The following is a 16,379-nucleotide window of genomic DNA, read 5'->3' on the forward strand; positions in this document are numbered from 1 at the left end:
TTTCTGCTCAAAGTTTTAGATCCATCACAAATGAGAGATGGATGCTCAAGCTTCTAAAAGACAGTTTTTCCACATTTAGCCTGGCATAAATTAAGTACCCAGGACCCATTTTTTATTCTTGTACAATGCAAAACAAAAATAAACCACCAAAACAAACAAACAAAACAAACAACAACAAAAAACATCATTCCATAAAGGCTATCAATAATTAATTGATTATTGATCTTTTAATCTATTTCAATCCTTTTTTTTTTTAAAAAAAAAAAAAAAAAAAAAGGAGGTAGTTGAAACTTAAGGCACATCCTGCATTGCCTAATCACCCATAAGAGATTTCCCTTCTGCTCAAAAGAAATATTTATAAGGCTAGAGATAAAAGTTGGAAGTTGTAATCAAACACACCTTTAGCATTGTAATGTTGAGACTCAGACTGTAGCATAAATAGACAAAACATTGTTTTTCTTAATACAGGAAAAAATAGGTTCTTCATCCAAATGAAATCTGAAAGTAATTATAGTACAGCTGCATGGGGCCACTAGATCATTAGGCTTATTGGTATTTAATTCTTACAGTGAAAGGAATGGACACAGTCACGTTAGTGTAAAAAAAAAAAAAATGCAGCTTGAGAGGCCCTTATCTTCTGTTAACTTTCAAATTTGGCTTGAAAATGAGATAGGAAGTTAAGATCTGATCATTCTTGAATAAAAGGATCTATGATTTTGTTTTCATCGTTACCTTGAACTAAAATTTACCCCCAGAATTCTAAGAGTAAAAATTCCATAGCAACCAGGGGATGAAACTTACACTGGTAACTAGTAATGTAAAGCTTTATAAAATAACAGGGTGAGAATTCAGATTCTTTGCCAACAGATCAGTGTCAGTGTTAAGCTGTCCCCAAAGTTTGAGCTGACTCTTCTTCAAAGTATGATGATGACATTCTCCAAATGCAAAAGCTACCTCATCTAGCTTCAACATGGAAGTTGTCAAACTGCGCAAACTCAAACGAGCGAGTTCCAATAGCAGCCCAGCCATTACTTGGTTGAGAAATGGTGACGTTCTCCCAGAGCGGATAACCATTTAACAGTCCTGAGGCAGAAGTGCCCTGGCAGAAAAAAGGGAAAGAGTTTGTTTTGTGAAATCCAGTGATCAAGTGTATTCACACCAAGACAATCTGTATGGCAGACGAGGCAAGTCAAAAAGATGTCCAGTGAATTTTCAACTACACTTCACATGCTTTCCATGCAGAGGCGCTTCAAAATATTGCTCATCCAGTGCCTATCAGCTCTGTGAAACAGATCTAACAGGCTTTTATATAGTGTATATAAAAGATTTATCTTTCCCAAACTCTCAGCTTGCAAACTCAGTGCAGAATCTCAAAGGTAAACTGTTTTTCCTCTTGCATCTGTATCATATTCCTTCAAATGCTCACCTGTTTTGAGGTGTTTAACAAAACTAGAACTACCTGGAACTACAAACAGTTCTATTACATGACACACCTGGCATTAATTCTGCAGAATTAGACATAGGTCAAAATAAAAGAGTTATGTATTTTAGTCATCAAACCAAGGAGAGAAAGGAATTTAGGAACTTTTAAGTAGAATGTTACCATTAATGTTCAGAACAGTTAAAATTTATCTTGCCAATATTAAATTGAAGGGGGGGAACATTCTAGTTTACCTGTACTGAATCTATAAAAATTACAAATATATGTAAAAACAGACTGTTTTTCAAAAAGCATCCTCTACAATTCTTTTATTACCTCAAAGGCATTTTTGGTACATGCAACTCTACAGCATCATGATTTGAAGACCAACATCATTGTTTTCTGTTTTAGATAATTTACTCATTTTTAGTACTCTGTTCAGGCTAGCAAGTCTCAAACTTCATTTTACAGATAGCAATTACTGTCATAAGTGTGGCTATACAAACATTTGTGAATGCCTCAGATAAAAGCATTCCTTTGTCTATCAACACAAAAGCAGAAAAAGCAAATAAACACCAAGCCAAACAGCTTCTAATGTTCATAGACTGTTTATCTGTTAGAGACTTAGCACAGAATTTCACAGAGTTCGTTACAGTACAAGATATCTTCAGAGGGGATTTAAGCTTCCCAATTATTTTAGATCTCTTGCAGTTGCAAAGGTTGTATTAGCCAAGGGGGTTAGGCACCCAGCTGAGGAATTTAAAGCCCTTTAGTTGCAACAGTGTCATGTCCAGATAAATTGCACAGGTATATTTAAAGTTTGGTATCACTCTTCTCACTATGATAAAAAAATGCAGAAACACCACACGAAGATCCCACACTTTGAGTAGGCTTCTAATCAACAATAGGCCATTTTTCACATCAAAACAATGCCCACGCTTTCTCAGCACAGGAAAGAAAAATGGCAGTTCATTCAAGTTCCCTAGATCCAAGTCCTTAAGAGGCATCATACACAGGGCCTTAACATGCAAAGATAATTGGAGTCAGACTTATAAAACAGTTAAGTAGTTCACCAAGAATCTTCAGAACAGGTAGCCAGGTCATAATCATTCTTTTCCAGTTACTTTCTATACCCTCTCCATTTTCTCAAGATCTCTTCAAAAATACAGGAAATAGAATGAGTGGTATTTTAGTCTTTGTTTATATTAAAATATATATCAATGTTTTATGCAGGATCACCTCATGCAAACAGTAAAATAGCATGCTTTTGTCTAAACCATTTAGGAATGGAATTTTCATAGCAGATTTTCCAGCTTCTTGACCATGCTCTTACCTGGATGTTGAGAGTAAGTGTGTGCCAAGCATTATGTCGGACACCAGAAAGCCCTTTCATTAATATTTCTTCTCCAGCTGCAAAACATGCTCTAGGTTAGCAAAGTGTCATTTAACTTTTGCTTAGACTGCCAGATAGCATCAAGCTAGCAAAAGGAAAGCATTTCATTTTCAGACATGTTCAGGACCACCATCTTACTACAGAGGTGTAGTTTACTGTTCTGTTAGGAGCTTTTTTCCCACTGAAGATTTCATCTTTTGGGAGTACAGGTTAACCAAGTGTGACAGTAGCTAGCACACCACTTACTCTACTAAACTTTTTTTATGTATTAGAAGATTTTAAATTCAGAGGTTTTGAGATGCCACAATGTAACATTGTTTAGTTCTAGTCAAAATTTAATCAAAGCTAAAATCAGGAGAGAGACTAGGGGAAAAAAACACAAAACAACTAAGCACTAGAAGAAGAATCTTCAATTATTCAGTTGGCAGTTTCAGCTGCGAGGTAATTTACCACACAGACACCTTCTTAGAAAAATATAAAGATGATGAAAAATAGCTATGGAGGAAAAAAATACCTTATGGCCTAACAAGCATGCCCATCTGAAATAATGAAGTCATTAATCACATTCCCCTCATTTCAGCATGGAAAAAAGTTATTTTCTACTAGGCAATGCTGACATGTCTCAAGAAATAAACAGTGCAGTTCATTCTAAACCCAAGTGTATGCATGTATATACAATAAATATATATATCTATTACACCCAGGTGAAACTTAAGTTGTTGTGGATTTAAACATGAGGTTCCCCTGGAATCAGTGTGTTAAGAGAAGGTAATAGAATTCCCAAGCTACACGTACTCTGCCTACCCATAGAGAAGAAGTAGAAAATGAGCAGGGGTCTTACCAAGACTTATACATATCTAAAGAGAGCATTAAGAGGCTGGGGCCATGTTGTTTTTTCGTGGTGCCCAGGGACAGAACAAGGGAGAAATTGGCACAAACCAGAATGTAGAAAGTTTCACACAAACGAGGAAAAACTTTACTTCAAGGGTTACAGAGCACTGGGACAGGCTGCTCAGAGCAGTTGTAGAGTCTCCTCTTAAGATATTCAAAACCCTCCTGGACATTTTCCTGTGCAACCTGCTCTAGGGAGCCTCTTAGCAGGAGAGTTGGACTAAATGATCTCCTGAGGTCCCTTCTAACCCCTACAGCTCTGTGATTCTGGAAATATTTGAAAGGATATCCAGAAAGCTGAGAATGAGAAGTAGAGCAGCCAGTAACCTTCAGATGATCTAGCCATATACAAAATGCAACCACTGTTACAGCACAATGAATCAAATTCATAGTGATTGCAGCTGAGTAACAAAACCAGAATGTTCATCATTTCTATCAAGGCTATCAGTGCAATACGTCCATCTATCAGCATCCAGTTTAGGAAAGGGCTTCTTACCTAGGTCACCAGTGACTCTGTAGGTGCCATCTGCATAAACCCAGAAGAAAACTCCTTTGGTACGACGAACATATATCCCACCATTGTCTACTCTTCCAGCAATGAACACACCCCCATCAAGTGGTTTTTCTATGTAGATGTCACAAGTGACTGTCAGATTTACCCTGTAAGAGAAACAGTGTGTTTTAACAGGCTGAAATTATTTGATTTTTTCCTGAGGTAATACTTCATCTCAACTGTAAAGTACCACATTATACATTTAATTACAACTGTTAAGGAAAATAACCTACCATCAGGCAAAGAAATACCAGAATAATTTGATAGCACTTAGAAAATTTACTTAATAACCCTCCACTCCTCAGACTGCAGTACAAGCCTCTCACAAGTAAAAATTAACCAACCCTATTAATGCTTGCTCAAGAAATTCAGTACCTACATTCCTTATCTTAAGTTACTTGTGATGAACTGTTGCTAGTATGGATACAGTCAAAAGGTCATACATAAAGAAAGTTTCCAACTATACATAGGTTTTGTTTTTTTAAATGTGTGAAAAACTCCTGTATAAACTCAGCTTACAGATAAATCAATAATATGTATTTATGGTAGTCTTCTCCTCCATCTCTTGCGTCAGAATTGAATAAGATTTTTTCTTACTGCTTAAGCATCAGTTTATTGGATACATTTTCATTAGACAAGTCATTTAAGACCTTTCTTATCTTCCTTTGTATTAAACACAAGACTCCCACATTTTTCACAATATTATAATGACACTGGGAGCAAAGTGTATTAAATATCAATAATTACAGCATGCAGCTAGGTTTGAACCTAGCTTCATGCTTCATCAGAGCAAAACAAAAAATTTCAAGAGTAGCTACATAAACTTTCACAAAATTAAAATCCGAATTAAAACCAACTAAACTCTTGAGTGAAATCAAAGAATTGCTATTGATAACTGAAATGAAAACATCTCAGAAATTCAGAGCAAATTTAATTTAATATTTTTATATTGTGCATTAGTAGTAGAAAACATGTACCCAAGAAAAGATCAGGCAAACTGGACCTGAACTTGAAAACTTTCCTTATAAAAGTTAAGAGGTGAGTAAAGCTTCAATAATCAGTTGAATATTCAAGAAACAAGCTTTATTTTGAAAAGACACTAATCCAGAAAAAAAATAGAACCAAAATGAAGTGGGAAGTTTCTAGAGATTTCAGTGCAGTAATTTAAGTGTACTATCTGTTACACAGATCATGAGATATGACTGGCTCAATGAGGGGAAGCTGGTTATAGGGGAAAACACGAAGCTTCAATACAGGACTGCAAAAGTACACATCTAGAAACTCAAAAACAACCTTCAGCTACAAGACAGCGGTGTGCTTATGGGCTTCAAAGCAAAATGATTCAATAACTTGTCAAGGCCAGAAATAAGAATCATAATACATGTTCTAAAAAAGCATCACTGATCTGATAACAGTGAAAAAAACAGACAAAACAGTTATTTGATACGTTCTCTAAAAAGAATTAAAGTCTCTTCCAAATCGTAAAAATAATAAATCAAACTTAATGCTTAAGTTTATTAATTACTGTTACTAAGCCAATTATTCAACAGGTTCTTATCCAAATACTTTTTAAATTTAAATATTATGCCAAGATCATAGAATCACCAAGGTTGGAAAAGACCTAAAAGATCATCCAGTCCAACCGTTCACCTATTCCCAGTAGCTCCTCCCACTAAACCATGTCCCTCAACACAACATCCAGCCTTTCCTTGAACACCCCCAGGCTCGGTGACTTCACCACCTCCCTGGGCAGTCCATTCCAGTGCCTGACCATCCTTTCTGAAAAGTAATACTTCCTAATGTCCAGCCTGAATCTCCCCTGCCATAGCTTGAAAGACATACTGCTTCATTCAAAATTATCACCACTATACCTCCTAGAATGAATGATAACTGTACTCTAGTAAATCTTTGCTACATCTACCCAAGAATACAACTGTTCTAAGCAGTAGGTAAATTAAATATACACAATTCTAGGAACTGCTCAGAAGATGGCAGTCTGCAACAAATATAACAGAATTAACTCCCAAACTATCACAACATGAGATAGATCAAATTAGTAATGATCAAGCAACAATTCAAAATCAAGTAAAATAAATTGAATCAACTTTTTGTCTTTTTTAAAAACAGTGGGGAAAAAAAATATCTGTGCAAACTTCAAAATTCAGATCCTGCTTTTTTGTTAGTGCTATTTTAACTTAGTCTCCCTAGTGAGCCATCTCACATAATTATTCCCAAAAGTAGCTTGAACAAATGTGCCCCATAGGAGTCTAAGAAATCTTTTCCCAAGGCAGTGGACCACTAGGAGATGAAACGAAATCTTCATCTTTGGATGTTTTGAAGACTTGTTTAAATAAGGTCTTGTTGATCTGACCTTTTAATAGTGATGGTAATAGCACCATGCAGGGCTCAAGAACTTAAGTCCCTTTAATCATCATTTCTACATGACTACAGACTGTTTGAAGGTAAAAAACATTCAGTGCAGGAGAAATATAGAGAAATAAGAGAAATGAAAAAGACCAACAAATAATAATTCAAACTATTAAGGACACCATTTCCTCAGCTGTCAACAAAAAGTAGTATTTACATACCACTGAAAGTTTCCTATGATGCTGATTGTCTGGTCTGCATCAGAAACCCAAGTGATGGGTCGCTGAATCACCACCTGTCGGAGTGTGAAAACATGATCTCCTGGGTCAGAGCCATTTACGAAGTACTCAAACACACCCGTCTGATCTGCAAAATTTGGAGCTTCGCTGAAAGGTGGATTACCTGTTCAGAGAATAAGATGTCAGCACCAAAACATTTATTTTTCTTTTGTGGACCTTGATGTCAGAGATTTCCTCTGAAGCTACCCTCCAGGCTTCTGATTTATTGTATCAAAGTAGTCTTTTACACTAGAAAAAGATGCAAAATCAAGTTTTAGAAGTTGGAAACAGGACCATTTTTGTAAATATACAAAGTTTCTTTTTTTTTTTTTTTTTTCTCTCCCTTTTAATGTAATCGTGGAATTGTTTGGGCTGGAGTTTGAGCTGGAAGTGACCTTTTAAAGGTCATCTAGTCAAGCTGCCCTGCAAAAAAAACAAGGACACTTGCAGCTAGAACAGGTTGCTCAGACCTTGTCCAACCTGACTTTGAGGATCTCCAGGTTTCTTGGTATCCAGTCTAAATCTTCCCTCTCTTAGTTTAAAACCATTTCTCCAAATCCTGTCACCACAGATCATGATAAAGAGTCTGTCTCTTTCCTTGTAATAGACATCCTTTAAATACTGAAAGGCTGCTATCAGGTCTCCAGAGACAATCTCTCATCAAGGCTGAAGAGCCCCAGCTCTCTCAGGCTATCCTCAGAGGGGAGGTGTTCAATTCTTTTTACATTCCCTTAAAAAAGTAGTTCACTACATTCGAGATATAATTTCGCATCAAGAATTTTAAAACTGTAGCAGTCACTTAGTTAAGAGCTAGAATAAAATTAGCTGTCTTGGAACTAAGGTATACATACACAAATTATCAGAGAAAAATAATGAAACATTCAAATTACTTCATGTCTTCTACATCAGATGACTCAAATACCACAACTGTTATGGCCTTCCTACAGTGAGACTATATCTGTATGAGAATTAAGCTTTTGATAAGAGATTTCTGACTTACGAATATTAAAGTCATCTTTGTAATTTGAAGGAAAGGGTTGAGGTGGTGGAGGCTCTGGGCAGCTACACTTCCGTCCTGTCTTAAGTGTAGTTAAAGTATAGACTTCATCCACATCTAGGTCTAAAGAAAAACTTCCCCTCCAGATCTGGAATTAAAAGAAAGTTCAAGTCGCAAAAATCAAATTGCAACATAAAAAAAAAATCCAAGCTTCTGAGTTCAAGGATATCCTCTAAAGTTCGATTTAAGGCAAAAATTGCCTCAACATTTTAATACCCTCAAGTTTTTATTGCTTCCAGGTAAGTTTGTATACAGCTAGTAAAACTTTAGTCAAAGAGAGCTAATAAAGCATGCCTGAAGTATACAGTTAAAGCATAGAGGTGCAGCAGTTCAGGAATGGGGGAAAACACACACCTGAAACTACAGAGAGTATACTAGAATACTCCTTCGCGGGCAAGATTTAAGTCACAGTACATACAATGCTCTGTTTTTGAGAAATGCTGCTTTAACAGAAATCAGTTTGTGTTGAATATCCTGCATTCTCACATTCTCATATTTAGGGTAGTACAAAAAAAAAAAAATCTCAAAGGTTCTCTTCTAAAAAATATTTATTATAAACGCACCCAGTGAGCACATAATTCCCAAAGTCTTGGAAAAGAATACAGGTAGAGAGGCCAGAAAGTTGGAAGGTTATAACCTTTAGGCCACATAAATACTATAGATATCATCCTGCAAATCCTTCTGTAGTAGGAACAAAATTGCTAAACCTGACTACTTTTAACACTCAGCAGAGTATAAGGTAGCATAAGCACAACAAACAACGCTGAGGTACACTATTGCAAACATTTCACTGTAATTCAAATGTATAGGTTGAAAATGTAGTAAAGTGGGTCCAAAAACTGAAAAAAGGACATCCACAGTCTTCATTATCACACTAGAACCAATTAAATCATTACTCTCAAAGCACATACCTATTGAAATGCTGCAATGTTTCAGACCTACAAAACAATTTGTACTACCAGCCTAATGAACGCTTATCTTCATGAATTCACACGAAAGACCATAAAGCTTCTCTGAAAAGTTACCTTAGATTATTTTGATGTGTGGGATTTTATTTCTTACTTTGCAAATATTTTGTAAATTGAAGTAATTTTATTTATTTTTTGCAATACCAATTCCAAGAAGTTACAGTAGAGTATTAAAACTAATCAACTTACCTTTACAGGATGAAGTTGCTCAAAAAGACTAGAGTTTGCAGATTCAAATCCAAGCCTAGAGTGCCACACCTGAAGAGTTTTCAGGAAATACTACAATGAAACATAGCATTAAATTAAAAAAGAAACCAACACAACAACAATTTTACTTTGGCTTTGAAAACTATCAGTGTCTAACTTTTGTTATTTTAGAATTGCTGATCTCATCAGCAGCCACCAATTAACTCAGATAGCCATTACAAACCTTACCTTTTCTTAACTATGCAAGGGCCGATTCAAAAGTAATGCTTCCTACTATATTACATTGGCCCACTGATGCTTGCTGAATGCTTATGGGTACACCAAACAGTTGATGTGAGCACAGTGAGGTGGTGGATGGTACATTTCAGCAGCAGCAACATGAAAGACAAGTCACCCAGAGAACCATGCAGATTATTACAAGCACAGCATGAAATCTATTGATCACAGCTGATAGAAATGTATAGCTAATGGTGATGACTACATTGAAAAATAGTGTTCTGAAGCTGAGAATTTGCTCTATTGAGTTGTGTTCTGTTGTCGTGCTCTTTGTTTTATATGTTGTGGTTTCCATGGAAATAAATAGGAGACTTTACTTTCAGAGCAATCTACATATATCAGTAAGCTATTATCCTAATAGCATAGTAATATTACTAATATGAACAGAATATTCTAATACAAAACATGGAGATTCTCAGAATATCTTTTGCTGGGACAGAACAACAAAACCTGTGTCATATAGTCAGCTGCATCACCTAGTTGCTTTCCCTGGAAAGCAACTGATGACAGCTAGAAAGGTCACGACCATGCCAGCCAAACTGTATCAGCACTTCAGAGCAGTAGCTGCAGAATAAATCCTAATGACAAACCAAATTGTATCTCTGTTCCAGCAATTTTTTTCTTCAATATACACAAATATATTGGAAGGTAGTAATAATACAAATTCAGTTTTGACATTGTGTCTTATGGTAAAAAGCAAAGAAGAACATTTAAAAGTTCAGCAGGCATATAACCTCTAGCACAGGAGATGAACAATTCTGATCTCTTGACATCTTGTCATAGTTTGTGTGTACACACAAGATGCAGTGCAATTCACATTACAAAAGTGACCAAATGTATTTAATGCCTACTTACAAAAGACCCTCTGAGGTAGAAAGTTGCTCGCTGAGGTGAAACTCGGAAGTGAGGCAGTGGAGGTCTGATACATTTAGAGTGATTGTGTGTCTGAAGAAAGGAAAGAACGAAAGGAATATACATTACTGGAATCTATCAGATGACAGTGTTCAAGAAAAACATAGTACTAACTATAAAAAGCAACACAGGATTAATTTGTAAATATTTATTTCACTATCTTAATGATGATTACTATTGCACAAACTATAATATTTTTAACTCAGCTTTAAAAAAACACAGTTTCAATTTCTCACAGAGTGTCATCAAATAAGTTTGTGATATAATGATTATACAATGTTTAGATAGAAAAAAAAAGTACTTCTGGTGGTCTCAGTAATGAAGCTACAGAAGCATTATAGAGGATATTTACAGACAAGGCATAAATTGAAGCAGGCACTTTGTAACAAAATATTTCCTTTATTTATTCTACTTCTGTTGATGTACATTACCATAGTTTCAATTATTATTGTAAGGTTTCCTAGGCCGTCTGTCAGAGCTACAAAGCTTCCACCTCCTTCTAAGTGTCCATCCACCTGCAAGTAGGACCATCCTGGCTGTGTAAATTGTGTTGTGTGCGCTGAGATGGAACAGAAAATCATAAGAAAGTAATTAAATCTTAATAAAGATAACTATAATTTAATATATGAAAATTCCCAAAATGAAGTAACGGAATTTCAAAGCAAATTCTACCCATACGAAAGCTTACAGAATTAAACCAAAACACATTTTAAAACATCTGTTCTGTGGCAGAGAAAACAATCAAGTCAGAAAAAGTACAGAAGAGCTTTTCCTCCAGGAATAATCAACTACATGAGGTAGGGGTTTTTTCAGCATAAGTAACTGCCAAGCGTATGACATTATAATAAGCGTATGACTAAGCAACATGGAAAAAAGAAAACCAGCTCAGGTATTCCAAACTTTTCAGATGACATTATAGCCATTTTTTTTTCCTAATGCTGGGCAACTAGCAGAAGTATAAATATTTAGACATTTGCCTCCATCTTCCTTAATGGCATAGTATATGCCATCTGCTCTGTGGCAAAGACAGTAAAGACTACAGAAGAACTACGGAGTAGCCACCCTGTTTTCAGACAACACAGAATAAAAGTATTTCCATTTTCTTATGTGCAAAGAAATGAATTACAGAGGCCAAGAACCTCAAGTAGTACAAGACTATATATGTTCTTCATTCTATTTTCTCAAATTGAAAGGTATCAGATATCTAATTTAGGATAAAATAAAAAAGTGAAGCAAAAAGAACTAGGAAAGTACACTAACCTCTACAGGCACTTCAGAACAAAATAGTTTAATAGTGATAGCTGTAAAAAGCAGCAGTTTATTTCTGCATATAACCTAATGGTCAAATTTGCCTCCTTTTAGATCTTTCTGCTTCCTATTGAAATAAGCAATTAAATTCTTTAAAGAGTTTATAAGACATTCCATGAAGCTTCAATGTGTTTTTGTACCACTTCAATGTGGTATAAAAAATAACACACACAGAAAAAAGACTCTCACAATACTGTTATGGAAACTTTTTTTTTTTTAACCTGTAATCCAAATAGGTGCTTCTACTTTATAGTGGCCACTCCATGGTTCTTGTGCTGTCATCAAACCACATCGACCAAAGGGCAATTCTTCATAATAACTTGCCACTAAGTTCCATGCAATAGTTCTGGAAAAAAAAAAAAAAAGGTTTTGCTTATTATTAATATGGATAGCATTAGATAAAGTTAAAACAAGAATTTACTGTTTTTTTCCCTCCAACACACAGCGAAAAAACAGCTTCCTAGCTCACAGTAAAAAATAAAATAAAGAAGTATTTCAACACAAAAAGAATTTTCCCAGCTAAAAGGAGAGAGAATACAAACAAGCCCTTCCAGAGCCCCCTCCAAAAAAAGCAAAATGATGGTAAATCCACAGCAGAGACAAAAAGAATCAGTTTCCAGAGTTGAGAACTTCATTAAAAAAACAACAACAACAACAACAAAAAACAATACATCCTCTGGCTGTATCACCATTAAAAGCTGCACATTAAAGGAAATGTGCACCTGAGGATTAAAGACTCCATCCATACTTCCTAACCAAATCAGTAGGGAGAAAAAAAGTAAAAGTTCTGATGCTTCACAATTTTTTTTTTATTAGCTTTGTGATTGGTGGTGATCTTTTGATGGGCTTGCATTTATTTGCTTTTTAAGCACCAGTGAGAAATATTAACAGTCTTTTCTGCACACATAAATAAAGAATGTAATATAACCCTAACCAGCCATCTTCCAGGATTTATTTTGAGAATTTATTGGGACAGCGACACGGTCAATTCTTTTTAGGTCTTCTGATTTGTTCTTCAAAGCAATCTCATGCTAGGACCTTAAAGTCTGTGCAGCCATAGGTATGCAAATACAGTTTATGAAAGGAGTTCTATAGGAAACAAAAGCTGGCATGAAATAACGCATTTGTACATAGATGAGCACAAAAGGCTCATGTTCTGAAGTTATTACCTAAGACTTATCTATCACAGGATATATGCATTTCAGGAAAGATTATAAATTCCTCTAAAAATGTGCTCAGAAAAAAGCCCTCAACAAGATTTTCAACTCAGCAGCTTCCTCAAGATAAAGTTCTGCAAAAATTCAATATAAAACAACCATAATGGAAAGGAACTCAAACTTCAAGGAGAGGAGGTTTATATTTTTGCTAATAAATAAATTCATTTCATTAGGAAGAACTGATTTTCAGTATAAAAGCTGAAATGAAAGCAGTATTGAATTTACAGACTTTGATCTTTTTGATAATAATTTCTGAATATATGATTTGGTTACCACATTGCTAATCAAATGGGGCTTATATAATTGGCAAAGGGCTCGTAAAAAGAAGAGAACAGGAATAAGGCAGAAATAACCCCATATATACTAAAGGACATGAGTGACAGGAATTCACATAGCCAATATGTTAAAATTTTAAATTTGCTCAAAAAAAGATTCACAGAAGATAGTCAACTTGAATTTCCCCTTATGAGCATGCAGGTGCTTGCTGCTGTGCTTTGTTTCAAGTATTTCAGGTAAAAACATTTATCTTTATTAACCCAAAATGAAGTTACATAAAAGCTAAAAGCCTTGAAAGTAATTTTGCCTAAATATTGATGCTTTCATTATTAGCTTTTCACTGAAAACAAAGTATGTGTCCTATTCTGTTTTAAAACTGATTTACCTAATTTCCCAATAACTTTCTTCCATATTTCAATTTGGCAAGAAAACATACAGAAGATAATAAAGATATCAAAAGATTACAGCAAATTTTAGAATGGATCCTCAGAAAGATGTTGTACAGAAAACAACAGATAATAAAATCCTTACACCTATTACCTTTAACTAAAGACAAATAACTGATAGAGACCCTGAGAAATATTCAGCTAGGTTAACTTCATTGTTATTTTCCTCCTGGGTTTTCATGTTAGTTCTTCTTAAGAAGAATTACTTTGAAAAGTATCATCAGAAACTAAAAGATCTGAACTCAGTTGTATAGGCCCACATGAAACTGTAACTCAGAAATGCCTTACAGCTGCCACAAATTTTTTTCTCCAAGTGGTTAAGTACAGTAGTCTTCACATCTCAGACTATCTGAATTCAGACTGACGGAGAAAAGAGTTTATCTACAGTCTTAACATAGCAGATGGATGTGTTACGTGGTACTTTAGATAATCCTTACAAATGAAGTCCTAAAAGCTATCAGCAATGCACAATACTTACGAGGTCATGTTTCCATTCACGTAGTTTTGGTTTAGGATCCGAGCCCAACAGCCTGCACCTACATCATCGTTGAAAGTACTATAATCTTCCGAAGCCCACAGTTTCTTCTGAGTCAGTAAGGCATTTGGCACTGTTTTTGTCCCAGGATAGTGAGCCCTACACAATATTTTAAAAAGAAAGAGCACTTATCACAAAAAGAAAATTCATTGCTGCTGTTTGTATTTCCAGGCTTAATTGCTCTCCTCCAAAGTGAAAGTTAAAAACAAACTTGCTTTAGAATAATTCTAATAGAATAGAAAACTTGTACTACAGAGAAATCTGTAATATACCACAGCTTGCTGCATTCCCATCAGTTCAAGATTACTTCTTTTAAAACATATCAGCCTAAGTAAACCTAGGCTTAAATACATCATTCAGTAGCTGCAGCTTGCTGAAGTAAAGCTTTATCTTGAAATTGACCTTGTGACCTTGGTAGCATATTACAGTTACTTTTACAAGTTATCCGACAGTGTCTTAGCCAAACTTTTAAATAATTATAAATTAACAGTAAGATACAGCACAGGAGATTACAAACACTGCTGCATTTAAATCTTAGCAGCAAAACGTGAACTTGGCTCTTCTTGCACACATTTCTAATATGCTCAGGTTTCAAGAACGCATGCTGAGTGGACCGTAAGAGCTAAGAGGTGTAAACTGAAAACAACTGAAACATAATGAAAGCTAGTTATCTGCACAAGACCTTCCTTAGTATGAGCACAGATACCTTCTCCCACATAAAGACTACTGGTCATATTCAATCACAACACTGATTCAATGGGGCAAATTATTCTGGCTGAAATAAAATCTCTTAAAACACTTGCAGAAATCCGTCATTCCTCTCGGTTTGGGCCCACTGAACACACTAAACACATGCTAAAACTTTAAATACAAGCTAAGTTTTGGGGGTTTTTTTTTTGTTGTTGTTTGTTTGTTTGTTTTGTTTTTACTAATGGGCTAAAACTTGACAAATTTAATTAATTCATGAGTCAGGAATAAATAATAAAAGATAATAGAGGTATTTCTATGGTTGATGGCTGGTTTCAATTATTTTCCCCTCTATTCAAAAACAGGCAATTTCCCAGAGTTGTAGTCATTTGTACTTAGCTTCACTAGAGGTAACATAACATACAGTAGAGACTTCAGCTATATCCTTGTCTCTGCTGTGCAGGATGGCATACATTTTCCCTTTGGCTTGGAAGCACAAGTAATACCTTAGTACTGAGCGAAGGTTTTTGTAATGGCATGAAGCTAGCAAAGACAATGCAAAGAAGGAATAGATCTGCATTTCTACACTTTATGTCCTGCAAATCTTTTTCTTAAATATTGTCAATATCTCTGCCAAATAAAAACTATAAGCAGTATCTTTGCTTCATTCAAAACCCACTTGTTAATAACATTCATTTTTTGTCCCATCTGCAAGCAGGTAAAACAGTGTCACCATCAGTTATGAAATTTATCCTTTTTCTCTGCTCTTAGACACACTTCCAATTACTATTAATGAACATGATTTACACTGTACTTGCATTTTACTCAGACACAGCTGTTAAACAAGATGATTTTTACCTTAATGCCTAAACTAGTTCTAATGAAGTAGGATGTAATTAATTAGTAAGTTATTTTCAATCCATACAAAAAACTACATTCGTTTTTAAAAAGTAAATAAATTATTTTTAAAAGACTTAAAAGCACTGTAGCATATCTACTTCAAGACCCACCCAAATGAACAGAGTCAACATTTGCTATCCATTTACAGTGCAAACTTTCACAAGGGTAAATGTTGATTTGTTGAATTCATTGTAAATTAAAAAAAAAAAAAAAAAAAACCAACAAAAAACAACAAACAAGACTAGGCTAAAACATTATTTTGGATATCTGGTGCCACTCCACAGCCTCAGCAATTAACAACTAGCAAAATAAAGGAGAAAAGCTGTAACCAGAACAATAGGTCTTACTCCTTTGACAGTGAAAACAACCTTTTTATGGCACCAGAATAATGGATACATAAAGTAATTGATCAATTTAAGGACCACTAGCATCTTCAGGAAAACAAGACTCCTAAACACCTACTCTTACCACTGTCCAAGAGGATGAACTGTAACAGGGCACTTACGCTTCATCCTTATAGATATGATGCGTCAATAGAAGTAGTGGGATTTTGGATTCGTTGCCCAAAAGGGCAGGAAACTATGCATACTATAACAGAAGACTGTTTCATAGAGGGAGCAAAAAAAGTAATGCATACCATAAAAAGGATGAAAAACAATGAATCTTAATGGAGATAATGAGTGGAATA

At 35.1% G+C, this 16,379-nt stretch overlaps 1 protein-coding gene across 2 annotated transcripts in view; it reads right to left on the reverse strand.

Moving 5' to 3' along the window:
- Positions 1–278: 278 nt before the first annotated feature.
- Positions 279–16,379, reverse strand: part of GALC (galactosylceramidase) — a 37,226-nt gene continuing 21,125 nt past the window's right edge. For both annotated transcript variants that reach the window (XM_042863644.1, XM_042863652.1), the window contains exons 8-17: positions 14,048–14,203; positions 11,852–11,976; positions 10,754–10,881; positions 10,266–10,355; positions 9,117–9,206; positions 7,903–8,047; positions 6,846–7,026; positions 4,201–4,364; positions 2,754–2,830; positions 279–1,099 (exon numbers count right to left, since the gene is read on the reverse strand). In XM_042863644.1, coding sequence (XP_042719578.1) covers positions 956–1,099; positions 2,754–2,830; positions 4,201–4,364; positions 6,846–7,026; positions 7,903–8,047; positions 9,117–9,206; positions 10,266–10,355; positions 10,754–10,881; positions 11,852–11,976; positions 14,048–14,203 — 1,300 coding nt within the window. In that variant the 3' untranslated portion in view covers positions 279–955. The remainder of the gene's footprint in view (positions 1,100–2,753; positions 2,831–4,200; positions 4,365–6,845; positions 7,027–7,902; positions 8,048–9,116; positions 9,207–10,265; positions 10,356–10,753; positions 10,882–11,851; positions 11,977–14,047; positions 14,204–16,379) is intronic.

Source organism: Lagopus leucura, unplaced genomic scaffold, assembly GCF_019238085.1.
Source record: "Lagopus leucura isolate 7727_CA_CO unplaced genomic scaffold, USGS_WTPT01 Super-Scaffold_1, whole genome shotgun sequence".
NCBI classification, from domain to species: domain Eukaryota; kingdom Metazoa; phylum Chordata; class Aves; order Galliformes; family Phasianidae; genus Lagopus; species Lagopus leucura.